Source organism: Cicer arietinum, chromosome 7 (genome assembly GCF_000331145.2).
Source record: "Cicer arietinum cultivar CDC Frontier isolate Library 1 chromosome 7, Cicar.CDCFrontier_v2.0, whole genome shotgun sequence".
NCBI lineage: Eukaryota > Viridiplantae > Streptophyta > Magnoliopsida > Fabales > Fabaceae > Cicer > Cicer arietinum.
Window position 1 is genome coordinate 2,190,198 of NC_021166.2, and position 19,847 is coordinate 2,210,044.

Below are 19,847 nucleotides of genomic sequence, written 5' to 3' on the forward strand. Positions count from 1 at the left end.
TTATAATTTTTAGAGAAAAAATATTAAAACCAATAAAATATATTCGATTAGTTTTGTTTGAATTTGCATTCTAATATCACAAAATCCAAAACCAATGAAAATTAGTTAATTTGATTTGGCTCAATCAAATTGACAATTTTAAAAAATTTAAACTTTTTTTGTAAAAATCTAAAAGAAAGAAACTTTATTTTGTGGCATTGTTTACTTTTTAAATTATAAAAATAAGTACATAAATTAGGATGAAAAAATAATATATAATAATTATAAAAATATATAACTACACATATTTTTAAGATAACTATATTAATATAACGTAAAATAAAATAAATATAATAATATTATCAGATTTCAAGTAATAAAATTTGAATTACGTAAGACTAATACTTGAAGAAACAAAGATCGGGTTTGATTAATTTGGTCCGGTTTAGTCTTAGACATAAAATAAAACTAACCAATTTAATTGATTAGAATTGAATTTTTAAATTTATCTCGTTAGATTTTTAAATTTATCTCATTAGATTGAAAATGAATACCTGAAATTTGAAACATCTAAGTGTGATTTTTTTTTTTTAAATGTTTTATGTCTGAATATTTTACACTAAAATTAATGTTTAAAATAATAATCGATACACGTCAAATATAGATAAATAAGATTGAAGTTAGATGGTACAAATATTTTTTCAAAGAAATGAAATAATGATAATTTATCTTAATGATGATAGTTTTTCTTATTATAAATGTTGGATCAAAAATCAGTTTCAAATTTTAATGAAATTATAGTTGGGTAAATATTAAACTGTTCTATCTCATACTCTCCTATCTTTTTTGTTTGTTTTTTGTTTCGTACAATTGAACATCTTTCGAGAAATAATTAAACACTCTAATTTAATAGATAAATATACAAAACCAATTAATTATAATGTCAAACATCAACATCTTTCATATATGAACACATTGAAAGAGAAATTTCCTGTATGAAGTGATTTAAAAAGGCTAAAGTCCACAACGCACTTAAACCTTTAGCTTAACTAGAACAAGAAAGACACTGAAATATTTGCTTCATTTAAGCTAAACCGGCAAAAAAAGAGAAGTCTATGGCAAATTGAGTTTCTACCTTAAAGAATGAAATGATGATAAGTGGTTGATTAAGCAAGTAAGAAAATGTGTCCCACTTGAAGGACCAAGTCGAGGACGCAAAGGACTCATAGTCAAGTATATATCTATTTGGACCACAAAATCGAATAGATAGTAATGATGGATTATTATGTGCTACTTAGGGGCATGAACTGATGGATTACAACCTTAAAGAGGCACCTAACATGGCCCCTCTCTCAACTCTATAAACTTCAATTTTATATATGGCCGACCATATCGAACCCACTTAGATTCTCAAAGTACTTGACAAACAATCCCTGTCTCGTTTTCTTCAAATATTGTTAGGCCCAATTCAGTAATATATTGGGCTACTTCTCTGTCGTTCTCAACTGTAACAACTTATGTTATCATTAAGAGATTAAATTCGTTCGATCTATCGATTTAATCCGTCATTTTAAATTAATCGAGTTAATATTTTGAATTCGAGTACATTAGTTAGCTTGCACCGTTAAACTTTAACTTGCTAAAAATACAGAAAATTTATTACTGCTATTTTTTAAAAATTAACCTTTAACTCATTAATAATATTATCTATTTTGTACTTTAATTGTTGCTACATGTCTATAGTAAAATTAATATTATCTATTTTATGCTTAATTGTTGTTACGTTGGTACTCTAATATTTTTATATAATATTTGAATTAAAACAAAAATGGCGATCCAACCCGTCATAAAATAAAACTGAATAGAGATTTCAATTTTAATTATCTAAGTTGGTTCACCTTTGTTTCACTAATAGATTAATGTTAATGTGAGTCAAACACAAGAAGAGGTCAACCTATTTTGTCATTTCCACTTTTAACATTGATTTTTTAGTTGACAAAAGATTTATTCCAATAAATGAATAGTATAGGGTCTTTCTTTTAAATCATGGCGTAGGATCTTGATAAGTTAAAAAAGATGCTTCAATATATATATATATATATGCATGAAATTCAAAGGATAGTGTCATTTGTTTGTCAAAATTCAAGTAAATTTACCAAATGAAAGACTGTAATTATCATATGATTTGACAACAAACACTATTGTTGGTTATGCAAAATGAGTGTGGGTCAAATGCATGGAAATATGGTCAAATGATTATGGACGAATGAACTCGAAAACACAGTGAAATTGATTTGATGATAAACATTTAAAAAAAAAAAACAATTTTGTTTAGAAAATGGTTTAAAATGAATTATGATAACGACTGAAAGCACAAGAAATGTGAATATATTATAAAGAAATTTTAGGATAAACAAGAAATTATAAAGAAATTTTACCGAAATGCAAACATTGACGATTTAAAGTGTGTTGAAAATTAAATTACATAAAAAATAAAATAATTGATAATTGATTGATTTAGGATGTCAACATAATTAAAATGTAGATTAATTATATGATGTTTTTGCACTATATTTTTTCTCTTTAAAATATCATCTTTATTATTGATTTTTGAATTCTATTTATCAAATAATTCAAATTCATTCTACTATAAGTAATCATACAACTAATTCTCTATAAGTGCTACAAGCTTTATTCTTTTGGGTTAATTTATCTATCTCCATACTCATACTCATTATAGGCGAGATTTTATCCTACAAATTATGAATTTTTTTTGCAGATATCTATTATGTCTAGATTTAATTACCATAGATAATCTTAGACCTAATTATTTCATAAGAAATTATCAAAAGAAATCTAAGTACACATTTTTTAGAATAAAATATCACAATATATCATGGTATTTTGTGTTACTACTTTATAACAATAGTTATCGGTGCTAATTTTCCAAACACACTAATTATAATTATAGGTTACAATTCAAATATCGGAGAAGTAAGAAATTTCCATAATTAAAAAATCTTTAAATAAGGTTTCAAAAACTAAAAGATACTCCAAAATTATGTGGTCTAACTAAGGTCTATGAGATTACATTTTTAAATATATGTTTTGATTTATTTTCAAAAATAAAATTTTGTGAAAATAATTTCAAAACTTATTCGACAAAAGATTATTGATATTTTTTTCAAATTTGTTAAAGCAAAAAAATTTTCGCCATTTTCTAAAAAAAATGATGTTTATCCAAGAAAAAAGTAAGTTTTTTATGTTATCGTGAAATTCTTTTTTGATATTTTTTCAGAAATATCAATTTCAAAAAAAAAATTGAAAGAAAAGTCTTCAGTGACAAAATATTAGATCCATTAATCTCTTAGTAGTGTCCACATAAAATAATGAAATAATAATTTAGAGGCTTGAAAGGGAATTTTTATTTGATGTTCTAACAACAACTAATAAGCCTGCAGAGAGTAGTAGAGTTGTGTATGATGTTTACCAGACAAAGAGTCTATAATTTTGAGATTAATGAACATTTTAGTCTGCATATACATGGAACCAAGTTATTAGTGTAGGTTTGTTCAAGTACAAAAGAAAACATCCAATTAGATTAGTTAGCACAAGAATTAATGTTTCCTAAGCTTTGGGGTCATAAGACTTAGTGACTTACCATACGGAAACAAGACGTAGTTTCTTAGTTCAAATTGTGTCTGTGATTTACAGACAATGGTGACCGCAATCATAGATCATTACAATCCCTCAATCATGTTTTACTATTAAGTTATTGAATTCTATTTCGTGATGTGGATTATATGATATAACAATTAATAGTATTATTGTGTTTGGAGGATGAGGAGAAGGAGGACGGTTTTGAATTTAATTTGTCTGTTACGTTACAATTTTATAATTACATATACCATGTGCTTGCTCCAGTGACCAGTCAATATATTTATAAATTCTATAATAAATCATTGAAGGAGAGAGAATTAATGCAACTTTGAATTCAAGTGTTCAATAATAATGTCATCATGCCAATAGCACAACATGTTTCATCCACAGGTTTAATATATTCACACCAGTAACTGTTAGTAATAGTGCTGCACCATTATTATTCACTACTAGACAGACATGGATTCTTAACAAACTCCTCTGTTTTTTGTTTTTGTTTTTTTCTCTAGAGGGAGAATGGAGCTTTACTAATTTAATATTAATATATAAATTGTAACAATGTTTAAATATATTTCAGTTATTATTTACTTAATGGAATTGGGCTAGTAAAACATGTTAGGTCCGTAAGTAGAGTAAATATCAATAAAGATATTTTTCAGTAAGAGATATATGATTTGATCTCTTATAAAAATAAATTTCTTAAGTGGAAATTTATCTTTATTGCTTTGTTAATTTCAAACAAATTTACTAAGAGCAGAATTATTGTTTTGTATTTCATCAAGAAAAATATTGTATTTTGACTAAAAGAAGAATACTTTATTAATAAATAGTGTTTTACCCTCAAGTGTGTAACTTTGTATATACTGGTGGATGTTAGATAGTCCCATATATTTTAGAGATCATACGTGGTCTTAAAAATTGAACTCTTAATAAATAAAAACATCAGTTCTATGACTCTTTAAAAAAACAACACTTATTATATGACGTGTTTCGTGATATACTTAATTTGTGATATATAATACAACTTAATTTTTAAACAATCATTCAACAATTTTTTTTTCTATGATATCTATCACATTCCTATATCTATTTATTTATTTCTCAAGATATATACTAATATTTTCCTGATCCAAATCACCCTACATGGCAAGTTATTGCGTGCTCTATGTTGGGTTTGAATTGAAATGCACGCTATTACAAATTAGATTAACATCAATGGAAATTAAAGATTGTTTAGCAAATACCATTATTGACTGAATAGAAACCAAAATAGTTTGTCTTTTTATTTATAACTCAAAATGATTAGCCTCTATACTAATTACTTATAAATACGTTCATGTACATACATAGGCAGACAAATATACATGACTTTTTTGTTGTTGTTGATAAATGTATACATAACTTGTATACCACTTGATGTACATATATTTAAAGCCGTAACACATAAGAAGTCTATAAATGAGCACAATCATATATTATTTAAACTAAGCCGAGGAACTCGTTGAAACGAGATTATTGTCCAATCCTATAGTGAAACATAGGTGTAGTACACCTTTGATTTAAGACAAAATGTAAAAAATTGGTCTTCAATCATGTTCATTATTTAGTCTAGTCAAGGTGGGTTTATCTTGCCCATTTTGCAATTCCAAATTAGGAAATCTGATGGAACACTGCATGGTTTAAGTTCAAACTCCTTCTTGATAAGGGTCACAAACAATCCAAAATGTGCTTAAATTATATTAATATCAAACATCCACTCATTTTCAAAGACAAAAAAGTTAAAATATAAATATAAATATGTTTGGATTGCAAAATTATCAAATTTTAGAAAAATGCATGTCAATCTAAAATAATGTAAAAACACAAATGATTTTCTTATAAAAAAAAATTCATTAGGAAAACAAAACGCAAATAGTTTCTTATAAAAAAAATAAAATAAAATAAAAACATCTCTAAAAAAAATCTGCAAATTATTAAATTCAATTTTTTTGTTTAATTGGTAACAGACAACTTATTTATCTATTAATGCAAACACTTGTGAGAGTGTTTTAAATATTGTTAGTTAATTTAATAAATTTTCTTTTATCATATTACTATGGGGACACCTTCAACCATTAACTAAAATCAGTTAGATTATATATAAATATATATCTAGGTAGCTAGGATAAACACTTATATTAGACTACTTAATAGTTAATTATATGTAGTATTATTATTGAATAAAAAAGTTTGATCGATCGACCGACAAAGGATCCAAACTCTGCCATTAATGAAGGCGACAACTTCTTCGGATCTCCACTGATCTTGCAGATATATGTCCCTCCTTCCTTCTTTTTTAATTTCTGTCTTCAATGAACAATGAACAATGAACCTTTCTTATACTCTTCACACACTACTCAATATATATAACTACACTTTCAGTTTCAACCACTACAACTAGTAATCTCTTTCTTAATAGCCATGAATAATTTCCACCATAATAATTACAATATTAATACTTCTCTTCACTTAATTAACCAACAAGCAGATGAGGAGAATCATCTAAATCTAGATCTTCTCCTTGAACCATCTTCTTCATCCTCTTCATCTTCACCTATTAGTTCCATGGAACAAAGTACTCCAAGGGTATTCTCATGCAACTATTGTCAGAGAAAGTTTTACAGTTCTCAAGCACTAGGAGGACACCAAAATGCTCACAAACTTGAAAGAACACTTGCAAAGAAGAGCAGAGAGATTAGTTCAGCCATGCAATCTTATTCTTATGTTGAGCCTGCAGAACAAAGATCAAATTTCAGTTCTTCTTCACAGTACCATGCTCATCTTCAAAACTATGGACATGGTGGAAGAAAAGAGTTCAGTTATGGAAATTCTAGTAATTCTGAACATGTTCAGGAAGATATTAGCCAACTTGACTTGTCTCTAAGGCTTTGAAATTTATTTGAATGAAACAATTAATGCATCCCCGAGTTTTATTATATATAAGATAATTTGAAGAGATTAATGGATGATTCTTCTGGCAACAATTATTTGAAGTGTTACTTTTTAGAAGATCAGGATCTGCCACTGTGCCAGTTTTTCCTAAGAAGGTAAAGGAATCTGAGTTCTAGGTTACATATATAGGTTACTGTGTTCAAGACTGTTTCTATCTTTATGGTTTTTCTTTTTATGTTTTTGTAGTGTAAGCATGGCAGAATATTTATGTTATTGAAATCTGATATGTTTTTTAAGAGATAATTAGTTTCTGATAAAATAATTGTACAGCAGGTACAGTAAGTTTGTAACTCTAATTATGATCAAATATCAAGTTATCTTGTTGGATTTAAATGTCAGTGATTATAGTTTTATAGCCTAGTTGTGATACATATATTCAATACTTTAAGATTTTAGGTGAGATGCAGTATCAAAATTTCTATCTAGTCTGTTATTGTTCTCGTACTGCGATTCATTAGGCCAATAATCTCATGCAAAGTGTTAAGGATTTTCATACCTTATATGCATCATAAAATATATTGTTTGAGTATCATAATGTATATTGAGAAACATATATATTCAGTGTTCAAATCCCGTGTGGAATTGCTCTTAAATTTCTCAAATGATCTAATGTTTAAAACTTTAAATTGCATGTGTAATTAGTCCTAGACCACTATGATGACCTTTACTGTGTTTAAGAGTACTCTCGTAATCTAACATCAAAGCCCTGATGGTTTACCTTATTGATGACTTATCCATATATCAAAAGTCTTTTTGATTAATTGACAGGAAATTGTTAGAGTACCAAAGGGTGAGTAAGATAGATGTCACACATTGGAAAGAAATCGTGACTAAAGGGTGCAGCAGAGGAACAATTAAAAATTTGAAACAAAAATGGAATTAAAATGGAGTGATTATGCTACAATGTTGGTGACTAGTGCATAATGCATATATAGGTTGGGTTTAATTTGATTGTGATTTTATGCAGAAATTAGTAACCATTTAATACAGAGAGTTTCCTTTTGGTCTGTGCACTAAGGTTTCTGAGACCGAGAGTTAATCACATGGTATTGTTGGAAGAAATTAAAGATGCCAATTTGTTGTGTACTTGCATATAATTATTAATTAGATTGCCATGAATTAGTAATTAAGTCTCCATCAAAAAGACATTTATAGTTCTTGACATGCAATGTCGTGATAGTGGTTGTGGATATAATTAGTAAAAGAAGGCACAAACACATATATTATGAAATTAGAGTCCCTTACCAACATATAAAGTTATGCTAGTTAACCCAACAAGAGAGTCGTCATATATATATATATATATATTAGGATCTCCATCGTCTTTTGAGATCAATGAATTTTCAAGCATGTCATTTTGAACTTTTAAGCACACAAAAAAAGCATGTCATTTATTTGTATTTTTATTTTATCTCAAGTTTTCAACTATATATGCAAAATTTGGGTTTTGTATGCGCTTGTGATTACTTTAGCCCATTGGAAGATTTAGTCCGCTGATTTAGAGTCAAGGTCGAAATTCCAACTTAATTTTTAGGGAATAATTTTCTATATTTGTTTCTTGATTTTTTTTAAGTATTGAGTAGTATACAAAAAATTTTGTCGTGAAAGTGTTACTTTTAAATATAAAATAAAGAGGGTATAAATCTAATAGAAAGATACTACAACAATACAATAAACGAGGATTCGAAATTTTAATAGTATCAGTAACAATTATTTATCTAATGCTACTAATAGTCAGACATCTATCATAAAAGATCAAACTTGTACCACCGATGACTCTAACATTGGCAAGTCCATTTGTATAGATTTTGACTTCAAGATAAGAATGACACACATTAATCTCTCTAACCAACTGCAATCAAAAACATTAATCTAACCACATGATTTAATGCTCTTAATGATTTTCTCAAAATCCCTAATCACCTCTATTTTTATAAAACTTTGTTGACTCGTCTTCTTAAACCCTTCAAGAACCCCTAAACATATTAACAATAAAGACAGTACTACTATCACCAATACATTTGTAAAATCCACATATTCTAATATCATTGGATACATGAATTTATGGTCGGTCCAAGCAGAGATCTAAGACGAATTTAAATATGAGATCTTTTAGATCCTAAAACGATATTTTACTAAAATTATTAGATATTTTTTTTTTATGAAAAACTATGTTTTAGATATTTTATAATAAAAAATTATTTATTAAATTAATATTATTAATTTTGTACGACATTAGTTTTAAATTTTTTAGTATTATTTTTAAAGATTTTTTTATTAAACAAAAATCTTTTTATTTTTTAAGTTTAAAACAGTAATTTTAGTAAATATACCCTTAGACCTATATCGCATGAAATTAACCACCACACCTTGCATGCAAGCCACTCTGGCTAGCCCCGTCGCTTCACCCAGCCTGAAAGACATGATCATTGTGCACTTCTTTATTCCTCCAAATTCAAAGGTAATGGCAATATGAATTTACTAATTATTTATTGAATGCTACCCTTTAATGTCAATTCTATCCTTCGTAATGTTCTCTTAATTTCTCCATCTAAAATTCTTATTTTCTCTACATAATAAAAATCAATTGTGATATCACATTCTATCCATTCAAAATATACCTATCAAATTATCCACACACAAGGCTTAATGTGGTATATTGAAAAAAATCCAAATCTCGAATATAAATAATATAAGACCTGAATTTTGTTTTATAAAAAATGACGTCCATTGTTTTATAAGTAAATTATGTAAAAATAATCAACAGGACTAGTCTATCGGTACAAATTAGATTTTTACAATATAATGAATCTAAATTTAAATACTTGTAACAAAAAATGTCTACATTTACGAATCTCAAATAAAATTACTTCTAGGAACCTGTGAGTAAAAAAAAAATTATGCAAAAATAAATTAGACCAAATACATAAAAATATAATATGTGATTTGTTTTGTTGTTGTATTGTTTAGCACTATAATGAGGAGCAACTAATTGCTTAAGATTTGATCTAATATTTTGCAGTAATATTGGAGTATAGATCATCTCCAAATTTTTAAAAAGAAGTAAAAAGTTTTATTACTAAGTTTTGAGCGTATAAATGATATGCAATTACACATTTTTAAAATGAATTAGTTATAATCTTATATTAGTAGTCATTTATGTAGCTTTATAAAAAGTTATACAGATATATCAAAAAGTCCAAATAATTCTTACTCCTTGTATTGGGCCTAGTAGTGGATTATTTTGCTGCACTTTGCGGCATTTGTCCATTAAGAATGAAATGTTACACTGCTGCAGAAAAGGAAAAAAAAAAATGCAAATTAACACATACTTTTTTTTATAGAAAATTAACAAATACTTTTTTTCATAGAAAATTAACACATACTCGTGTTTTCTTTTATAAAGAAAGAAAAATATTTTAGTGAATGTAAATCACGACCAAACGATTAAAAGAACATAAAAGATAAAATCAATATTTCCTTACTAATAAAATAAAAGGAGAAATAATACATGTATGTAGATTAGATATATTATTCAAACAATAAGTAGTAAATTTATTAAGAGCAGAGCAGGAGAGAGGAATAGGACTATTGAGTAGGACTAGAACGCTCAAATAAGCTCCATGTTCTCAAACTCCATTTAATAAGTCCTTACTATAAATCTCTATTGAGAGTTTTTTTTAAACTCAACTCATTATATCATTATTTTTTTATGGACTTAAGGATTTTATAGATCTTATAATCCCAGAAATATAAATTTTTTATAGTTTCTTTTTTTACCATTCTATATTCTCAAAAGAACTAATTAATATGTCTGAATTCATCAATTTAAAGTATTGAAGATGAGATTAAAAAAAAAAAAACCATTTAAGCATTTTAGAGAAAATATTTTTTTGACATTTTTTACAAAAATTATTTTTTTGCCATGATAAATTATTTTTTTAGAAAAAAATTATTTTCAAAAATGAATTTCTAAAAATAATTTATTCTTTGTTCTTATAAAAATTTTTTTTTTTCTCAAATAAGTTTGGATCGAAGATTTGGAATTGATCAAATTTTAAATCTTAAACTTTCTATTTGGCAACTTATGTAGACGAGATAGGAGGTGCTGTTAATCCCCCTAAAAAATATGGTAATTTACAAAAAGGAGTTTTCAGTAGTTAAAAATTGGATAAAAATATTACCTAAAGTATAATTTCGATGATATTTTTTCTATATGTTAAAATGAAGGATTGAATGAACAATCACAAAATAAAATTTTCTGAGAGAATTGTACCGTGCACTCATTTATTTTTACCTCCTACCCCCTCATTTTTTTCTAATGACTATTTTACCCTTTTTATTTTATCACTCTCTTTTCTCACCCCCACTTTCGAAACTTACAAAAAATTTCTTAATATTCGAAAGTTTTAAACTTTCGAAATAATTAAAAGTGAGTTTTATTATCTATTCGGAACTTTTGTTAAATTAGAAACTTTTGAAATATAATTTTACAGAAATAATTACCAATTTCAAAACGTTCGATGAATATGAAAGTTTCGAAGTTAACATTTTTAGAAAGTTTCGAAAGTTTGGAAGAATTTGAAACTTCCGAAACACATATCATTCGGAACTTTCGTTGAATATGAAAGTTCCGAAATGAAAATTTTCAGGAAATTTCGAAAATTGGGATGATTGTGAAACTTCCGAAACACATATTTTTCAAAAATTTGAAACATTCGAAGTAAGTCAATTTCGAAAGTTTCAAAAAATTCCAAACTTTCGAAATTTTCAATTCATTTTTAGAAAATCTGAAAAAAAAAACTTCCGAAATTAGATATCAAAATTAATACTATTAATTTATTACTATAAATATATTACTATTTATTACTATAAATTTATTATTATGAATTAATTACTATTTATTACTAATAAAAATGCATTTCGGAACTTTCCATGAATAGCAAAGTTTCCAAACTGACGAACTTTACTTCTGAATTTTATATTTCGAAACTTTCAGATTGTCAGAAAGTTTCGAAAGTTTCTACATTTCGAAAGTTTCATGTTCATGGAAACTTTCGAAAGTTTCAAAATTTTGGGAAAAAATGAACTTCGAAAGTTTCATGTTCATGAAAACTTTCGAAATTTAGAAAGTTAATATTTCGAAAATTTCAAAGTTTTGAAATTTATCTTACTTTTGGATTTCGAAAGTTTCAAAGGTTCGAATGTTTGCAAATGTAATTCGGACAATTCAAACTTTCGAATAAAATGGACGAAAAAAAAAAAAAAAGAATCTTTTTGGGGGTTTTTACTAATAATATTAGGGGCAATTTGGAATTTTCCTTGATGATGAGGGGGTGAGAGGTACAAGTGGAAGGGTGCACGGTACAAAACCCATTTTCTGATCTTTAAAGTTTTTTAGGCCCTCTTAATAAGTGGGCTTAGGCCCAAATTTATTGGCCTCATAAAATTGTCACCTATAAGTAGAGCTGTCAATTTGACAAACCCTTTAATTATTGGTCTCAACCCACATGTTGGAGAGAAAAAAAAATTTGTAATTTAAAAGGCTCCCAAGAAGTAAGCCCAACCTCCTAAAATTTTGGGGGCTTAGTGGGCCTATAGGCCCACGTTTTCAAAAAAAAAATTAATTTTTTTTATTAAAAAAAATTTGATAAATTTTTTTTTTTTGAGAAATAATTTTTTTTTTCATCGATAAAATAATTTTGATTTTTTTTTTTGAGAATTTTTTATTTATTTTTCTCACAATTTTTTTTTAAAAAAATAATAAATTTTAAATTTTTTTTTTTAAAAAAAATCTCAATATTACAGAGGGCCTAATATTAAGAGTTTAATAGAAAAAAAATTAAAGGACTTAATAGTTTGAGGCTTTGTTGACAGCTCTAGGTATAAGTAGTAGTACCACTGCAGTTTGATATTTTTTGTTTTTTTCCTTAATCACAAAAGGAAGCTGCATAGATGATTCAATATGCACATCAGAAAACGAATTTCAGATAGAGTATATTCACACACAGAAACAGATATTGCAGAGAACACATAGTTAATATTGTTTTGAATATATTTTGTCTTAATGCATGTAGCTGCATTTGCATATATTCGCTAACAAACAACACAACACAACACGGACTTAAGTGGCCACCACCAAACCTTCGTTAAGTCTTGCAGTTAATTCCTTACGCAGAATTTTCCCTGAAGCCGCTTTAGGAATAGTGTCTACGAAGAAAACAATGTTTATTCTCTTGTAAAAAACAACCTGCACCAAATACACTCCCGTCAGGTTTAACGTTCTTAAGAGTCGGTGATAGGTAGTTATAAGTTAGTTAAAATTTGCTAGTTTGATTATGATTATTATATCAAATATATTATATATTTATTCAAATAATTCCTTTTTTTTTTATTGGGGTCTACTATGTATTTCTCAAGACATTAGTATCGCATTTTAATAGCAATTTTAAACTGATCCTCAAACTCTTGAATCTTGATCACATTCACACGTAACAAGAAAATAAATCTACTACTAATTTGGTAATAATAATTAAAGATAACCTGTTTTGAAATGTATTGCTTGATTTCATCCTCGGTTATCTTTGAACCGTTTGATCTTACAACAAATGCAACTGGGACTTCTCCCGCAGCTTCATCTTTCAATCTGCCGAATCCAATAGCATTGTCAATGTCATTAGTCATTTTGCTCATTTATAAATCACTGTTTAGTCAACTATAAATATATATAATTTTGTGACAAAAAAAAAATGAAAAAATATCCCTCATTCTAACATTTTGTAATTTTTCTCTATTTTTGTTAGTTTCCCCCCCCTGTTTTATGTATATCAATATATAGGATAGTTTTCTTGTGGACATTGCAATATTTATGATAAAAGTATACATCATAGTCAATTGTGAAATAAAAAAATAAAAATAAAAAGAGTCTAATTTTCCTACATCTAAAAAGTTGTACATTTACGACGCATCATAACACTTATATTAATTTTTTAAATAAATATGATTAAAGTAAAATATTTTTAATTATTTAACGATTATGATTCATTAAAGTCTCAATTCGAACTTAAATTTAACAAAAATTAATTATTTTTATTTACTTTTTTAAGTCTTATGTTATTTATTTTACATAAGAATGTCCCATTGTAATAAAGTTTGATAAATGATTATATTAATCATAATTCAAACTAAGATTTTATAAAATGATTAAAAAATTAATTTATTAACCATTTCAGGTCAATGATTTGTTGAGCTAATTAACCGGCCTAATTGGGTTTGAAAAGTAATACATGTAACCAATCACTTACGGTACGACAGCAGCATCAGAAATGTTTGGGTGGGAAATCAATAATGCTTCAAGCTCTGCAGGAGCAACTTGGTATCCTTTGTATTTAATCAATTCCTTTAACCGATCAACAATGAAGAGCTCATCATCATCATCAATTAAACCAATATCACCTGTGTGCAGCCATCCATCTTTGTCTATAGTTCTCTTTGTCGCCTCTGGATCATTTAGATATCCTGATGACAACCACAAATCTAAGTCTTAAGGAAAAACAAATATTAAATATTCGATTATGCATATGCTATTTTTATACTTAATTAAGTAAAATGTTTTTCTATACATAGTTGTAAGCTATTTTTGTAAATATTTCTTATAAATTGTCTCAAACACTTATAGCAAATAATTTCAATTTAGTTGTTAATAAATTTTAATTAATAATAATTTGTTTTAAAAAATTTAAATTTTAATATTAACTGAAACAATTCTTAATTATATTTTATTTATGTTTCAACAAAATTCTAAATTACGAAGACTTGTTTCCAAACATAAAAATTAAAATAAAATAGAAAAGTCTACACAAGAAATACAACCGTATATAGAGTAATACAATATTATCTATTTTCATACAAAAGTAATTATCAAAAGATAATGTTAATTATCATCTCATAATAAATATTACTTTAACAACAAAAAATTATTTTTAAATAAAAATTATTTTTTAATTTTTTAATAAAATTTTAGTTATTTCTTTATATTATATTATAATTATTATTATGAACACAACTTAAAAAAAATAGTTAATTGATAAAAATGAGTTATTTTTTCTTTCTATTATTACATTTAATAGGTTTGCAAAAATCATTAAATAAGAGTGATTTTGAAACCGAGGGACCAGATACTCGTCGTATGGTCGAAGAATTGGGACCACTTGGACTTATAATGACGTCGACTTCAGCTTCACCAAATGCATAGAGACTTCACCAAATAATTGTGACTACTACACTATAGAGACTTTACACGCAATGGAAGTCATGTCACTACATATATCACTCCTCCTGTTTAAATAATAGTTGATTGTTTTAGGCATATTAAGAATTGTGATTAATCAGATTATTTATATTAACTATGGATATATTTTCATTTTTATAGATATAAAGTAGATAATAATATATTATAAATAATATTAATTATAATATATAATTAAATAAATTAATTAAAATTGTATTAAAAATTAAATAATTATTATTTTAAAATAAATATTTTTAAAAATATTACAATTATTTTAGATTGAGAAAATAGTAAAAAAAAAATCTCAACGAGCTAGGAGAGAGGATTTGTCACAATATATCAACCACTTCAAGAATTTTACAATATAGGTCAATTGAAATTTATTTATCAGATGAAACCTCCTAACCTAGACAATATTATATTTTAAAATAAAATATATTTAAAAAAATATTATCAAGTTTTGAAAAGTATATTTAAGAATAATATTATTATTTCTATATCTACTTTTTACATTTATTTAACATTTTATTTTCTCTTTATAAAACATCGTCATTATTTCATAACTATGATAACTATTACTTTATTGTCTCTGTCCAAAAGATATACACGTGTCCACCGATAATTTCATAAACAAGTAATTGCTACCACACGAACATTAATTATGCAATTTTAGTACTTGTATGTTAGACACCGTCACACATCACCTTTAACGACCGGAAAAACATTGCAATTGTGCACTACGCATCAGGCAGCACTTTGAATTCATGAATAAGAATAAAAGCATGCATATAAATTTTCTTCATAAGATCTAAATCGAATATTTTCTTAATTTTAAAATTGAAATACCTTTTATATAATTTAGTTATATATACGATTGTAAAATAAAAAATGTAAATATATTATAAATTTATTTTGTTTTTTGTTTATAATAGTATAAGCAATTTTTTAAGATTAATTATAAATTTTTTATTTAAAAGCTATTATAATCAACTTGTCACGAAATTAGTTTTTAAATTATTTATCGGATTTTAAGCTTTTTTAAACTGCAACAAACAAATGTAAACTTAAAATGTAACAACGAATCCTCAAGATTTGTAAATGGTGTGTCGGGGTAAAGCCGCTTTCCCTTGGAGCATGACTGTGGGAGTGAGAGCACATAGCAAAGAGTGCCACATTCACTGTCCCCACCACATCATCACCAAATTAGTAATAGTTATACTCTAAACATAAGGCAATTGCTTTTTCTTGCCAGAAAGACAAGGCAATTGATTGCTAGCTTCACAGTGATTGCAATAAACAATCAAATCCTGCTCCAAATTCAACCACCCCACTCACAATTAAAAAAAAAAAAAAAACTAAAATATAAAACTTCAAAATTTGAATTTAAAATAATAATATCGAAAATCACATATTCACATACACTAATGGTTGGAAACTCACGATCCAACACATCAAATACTTTGAATTTCACACTTGAATTGCACTTATGGGCACATGATTTTTTTTATATAATAAAAACTCTAAAGTGTAATTATGACAAATGAACAAAGTGGATTATATTTTCTTTCTCTTATTCTTATAAGATAATTGGTAGTTTTCCATAACGAACATGCATGATAACTTGCTCTCCTATCTATAAGAGTAAAGTGAGTATATAGCATATACTAGTAATTTATACTATACCTTTCATAACCTTTGTGCCTCTAATGCAAATTTCACCGGGTTTGTTTCTTGGAAGGGAATGACCGGTCTCTGTGTCAACGATTTTCATCTCGGCGTTTCTTACGACGGTCCCGCATGCACCAGGTTTTGTCCCCATTGCTTCCTTTGCAAATGACATGCTAATTGAAAGTGGTCCTGCCTCCGTCATTCCATATCCCTGAATATACTATCTAATTAAATTCACTTTTTTATTTATTTTTATCGTACAAACACACCCGTAGATTTTAAGGTTTTAAATTGAAATTATTTTTGGTTTATGATATTGAAATCATGCTTTGCTGGTTTATGATGTATTAAACCAAATTATATTTTTAGAAATTAATTATAATAATAAAATTAAAAGTCTTTTATATTAAATTATTTTTATAATATCAAATGAATACAATATTAAACAACATACAAACAAATATTAATATATGATTGAGCAATTTTTTGTTGAATCAATTATTATCAAAATTTGAGAATGAAATTTTTAATATACAAATTAAAAAAATAAAATATTAATTAAATCAAAAGTATAAATGTGAAATATAAAAATATTTGAGACACAATGTAGTGATCCTTATAAATTGTAACTAAAAATCAATCCAAATTTAGCCAAAAAAAATATAATCGTATACAACCAACAAAATATAATAACTAGTTGTGATATTTTTCTTGCCACAAAACTAAATATACTACGTACTAGCTTAAAATGTTAAAATATCAGTTGTTATTAACCCATCAATAATCTCACTCGATCATGTCCAATTAATCAAAGGACGTATCTTTAACTCAAGATAATTTAAGATTATACTGTTAGTTTAAAGATAGGTTATGCAAAACAAATTTAATTTGATGTATAAATTATTTTACATTTAGCTATAAGTATTGGAAGTACCTTTAAATCTTCTCTTATTTTTGAACACGTTATATTTTAAAAAGTTATTCCTAATAGTAGCTTTTAAATTAGAAATAGGTATATGTATACAAAATTTATACATGTGCATCTTAATATCTCATTAGTTTTTATTTTTTTACTAATAGTTCATAAATTAATGTACGTTCTCATTAATATTTATGTAGTAAAATGTAATGTTTGTTTATGTCAATGATACATATTAATTAAAGTCCTAAAAATAAAGTAGAAAAAATCTTTAATAAAATATAAATTTTATAAAATAAATCTTAAAGGAGTAAATGAAAACAATTGGGGAAAAAACACGATGTCTGAATAAAATTTAGTCCAAAAAAATAATAAAAAATAGGTATAAAAGTATTTTCCAAAGAAAATAATAAATAAAGAGACATGCCACCAGACCTGTCCAAGTATGGCTTGTGGTAGCCTATCCTTGACAGCTTGTTCAAGTTCCACTCCCATTGGAGCAGCACCAGTTATCATCGCCCTAATACACGACAAGTCGTATCGATTAGACTCTCCACTCTTAACCAACGCCAAAACAATAGGTGGCACAAACGACACTACCGTCACCTTATATTTATCAATCAATTCCAACAGCGTAGTAATCTCAAACTTCTCCACAATAAGCACCGCCGCACCCGATCGAATCCCACTCAGTAAAATCGAATTGAGCGCATAGATATGAAACATAGGTAGCACACACAGTAACACGTCCTCATACTTAGTGTATTGATGAGGATTTTCACCGTCAACTAACTGCGCTATCGTCGTAACTAAATTTTCATGCGTTAACATAACACCTTTTGGGAGACCTGAAGTTCCTGAAGAAAACGGTAACGCAACGACGTCGTTTGGACTTATTTTCACTTCAGGTGCGTCCTTTTCATCAGCGTTTGTTAAAACAGAAAAATGCACAACACTCTCTTCATCCGACGACGACGCCGGGGATGAATCAGTGCACACAATTTTGATCTTATTGATTTTCGCGAATTCGTTGATTTTATTTATGTATGCGGATTGAGTTACGATGAGTTTTGTTTTCGTTGCGGTTGCTTGTTTTGCGAGTTCCGATGAGGTGTAGAATGGATTGGCGGTGGTGACGACGGCGCCGCGGTATGAAGCACCGAGGAAGGTGAGTGCAAACTGATGAGAGTTACGCAGGACGAGCATGATGACGTCACCTTGATTAATTCCGAGAGTACTGTTTAGACCGGCGGCGATTTTGCGGACGGTGAGGTGGACGTCGGAGTAGGTGAGGGTTTCTCCGGTGTCGCCGTTGATTAGGCATGGACGGTTGTGGAATTGAGAGAGGTTTTGGAAGCAGTAAGAGTGTAATGGGAGGTGTGTTGGGATTTGAATGTCGGGGAGTTTTGAACGGAATATGAATTCTTCTTCTTGTTGTGGCGGAGATGGTGACATTTTGCTATTAGGAGAAGGAGGAGTAAATTAATTTGATTAACCTAAGTTTGCTTGAAATGGAGGTATCAATTAAGTGTTTATATAAGGATTTTAGATTTATGTTAACATTTGTAGTTGTTGGGACAAGGACAGGATCATTTTACTATGAATGGAATCATAAGGACGTCATTTAGTGGTATTTCTTTCTACTCCACTATCTCTTGCTTTATCTCCTTTCGCTTTTGTGCTCCAGGAGTGCTGTTGCACCGATCATATAAATATAATTTGGAAGTTTTAATACCTTATTGAAGCCAAATTCTAGATGTTGCGCTGTAGATAACTATTTAAATTAAATTTATCTAATAGTCTAAACTTTAATAATCGCCAACAACATTCTTTAAAATTATACTCTTTTTCACAATCAATGAGTGGTTTGTATATTTCACTCTTTAAGAAAAATGAATAAATAGAAGAGATATAATATTTTATTAATTATTGAGTTATTTATTATCATTATTAATATAAAATAGATAAATAATAGTAATTAAAGAGTATAACTATAAATAAAAAAAAGTAATTAATATTACTTTAAAAATTAAAAAGTCGTCTATTTTTAAAATATTATTTTTATAAATATGTAAGTCATTATAGAACAAAAATAATAAATTATCAACTTTATTTTCTTTTTTATTGAGACTTTAAATATCTTAATTAATATCAATTCCACATGTTAAATTTTAAAGATAACTTTTTCATTTTTTACTTTTTACTTTTATTAAATTGATATCAATAAAACAATGTCTCGTATGTAAAGATAGTAACATGCACTTTTTATTGAATTTCCTCTATTTAAAATATGTTTTTGTACATTTTTAGTGTATCTAATAACTAATGTGGTACCCGTGC

At 27.1% G+C, this 19,847-nt stretch overlaps 2 protein-coding genes across 2 annotated transcripts; one reads left to right on the top strand and one right to left on the bottom strand.

The window, feature by feature from the left end:
• Nucleotides 1-6,099: 6,099 nt before the first annotated feature.
• LOC101504854 (zinc finger protein 2) lies at nt 6,100-6,570 on the top strand. The gene has a single exon (XM_004508180.4). The coding sequence runs from the start codon at nt 6,100-6,102 to the stop codon at nt 6,568-6,570; it is 471 nt and encodes a 156-aa protein (XP_004508237.1).
• A 6,026-nt stretch (nt 6,571-12,596) lies between these two features.
• Nucleotides 12,597-19,037, bottom strand: LOC101491610 (4-coumarate--CoA ligase CCL1-like). Its single transcript, XM_004507784.4, has 5 exons — nt 17,943-19,037; nt 16,604-16,799; nt 13,935-14,148; nt 13,174-13,276; nt 12,597-12,880 (listed from the first exon to the last, which is right to left on the bottom strand). The coding sequence occupies exons 1-5, from the start codon at nt 18,960-18,962 to the stop codon at nt 12,755-12,757; spliced, it is 1,659 nt and encodes a 552-aa protein (XP_004507841.1). The 5' UTR covers nt 18,963-19,037; the 3' UTR covers nt 12,597-12,754.
• Nucleotides 19,038-19,847: the final 810 nt, after the last annotated feature.

What these genes read in the sequence shown, in the direction of transcription:
- LOC101491610 (XM_004507784.4), bottom strand. Translation starts at nt 18,962, where the DNA reads ATGTCACCATCTCCGCCACAACAAGAAGAAGAATTCATATTCCGTTCA. An exon ending in CACAAGCCATACTTGGACAG is followed by an intron (nt 16,800 to 17,942) that starts GTCTGGTGGCAT and finishes TAGTATATTCAG; the next exon opens with GGATATGGAATGACGGAGGC. An exon ending in TCTGATGCTGCTGTCGTACC is followed by an intron (nt 13,277 to 13,934) that starts GTAAGTGATTGG and finishes TGGATTCGGCAG; the next exon opens with ATTGAAAGATGAAGCTGCGG.
- LOC101504854 (XM_004508180.4), top strand. Translation starts at nt 6,100, where the DNA reads ATGAATAATTTCCACCATAATAATTACAATATTAATACTTCTCTTCAC.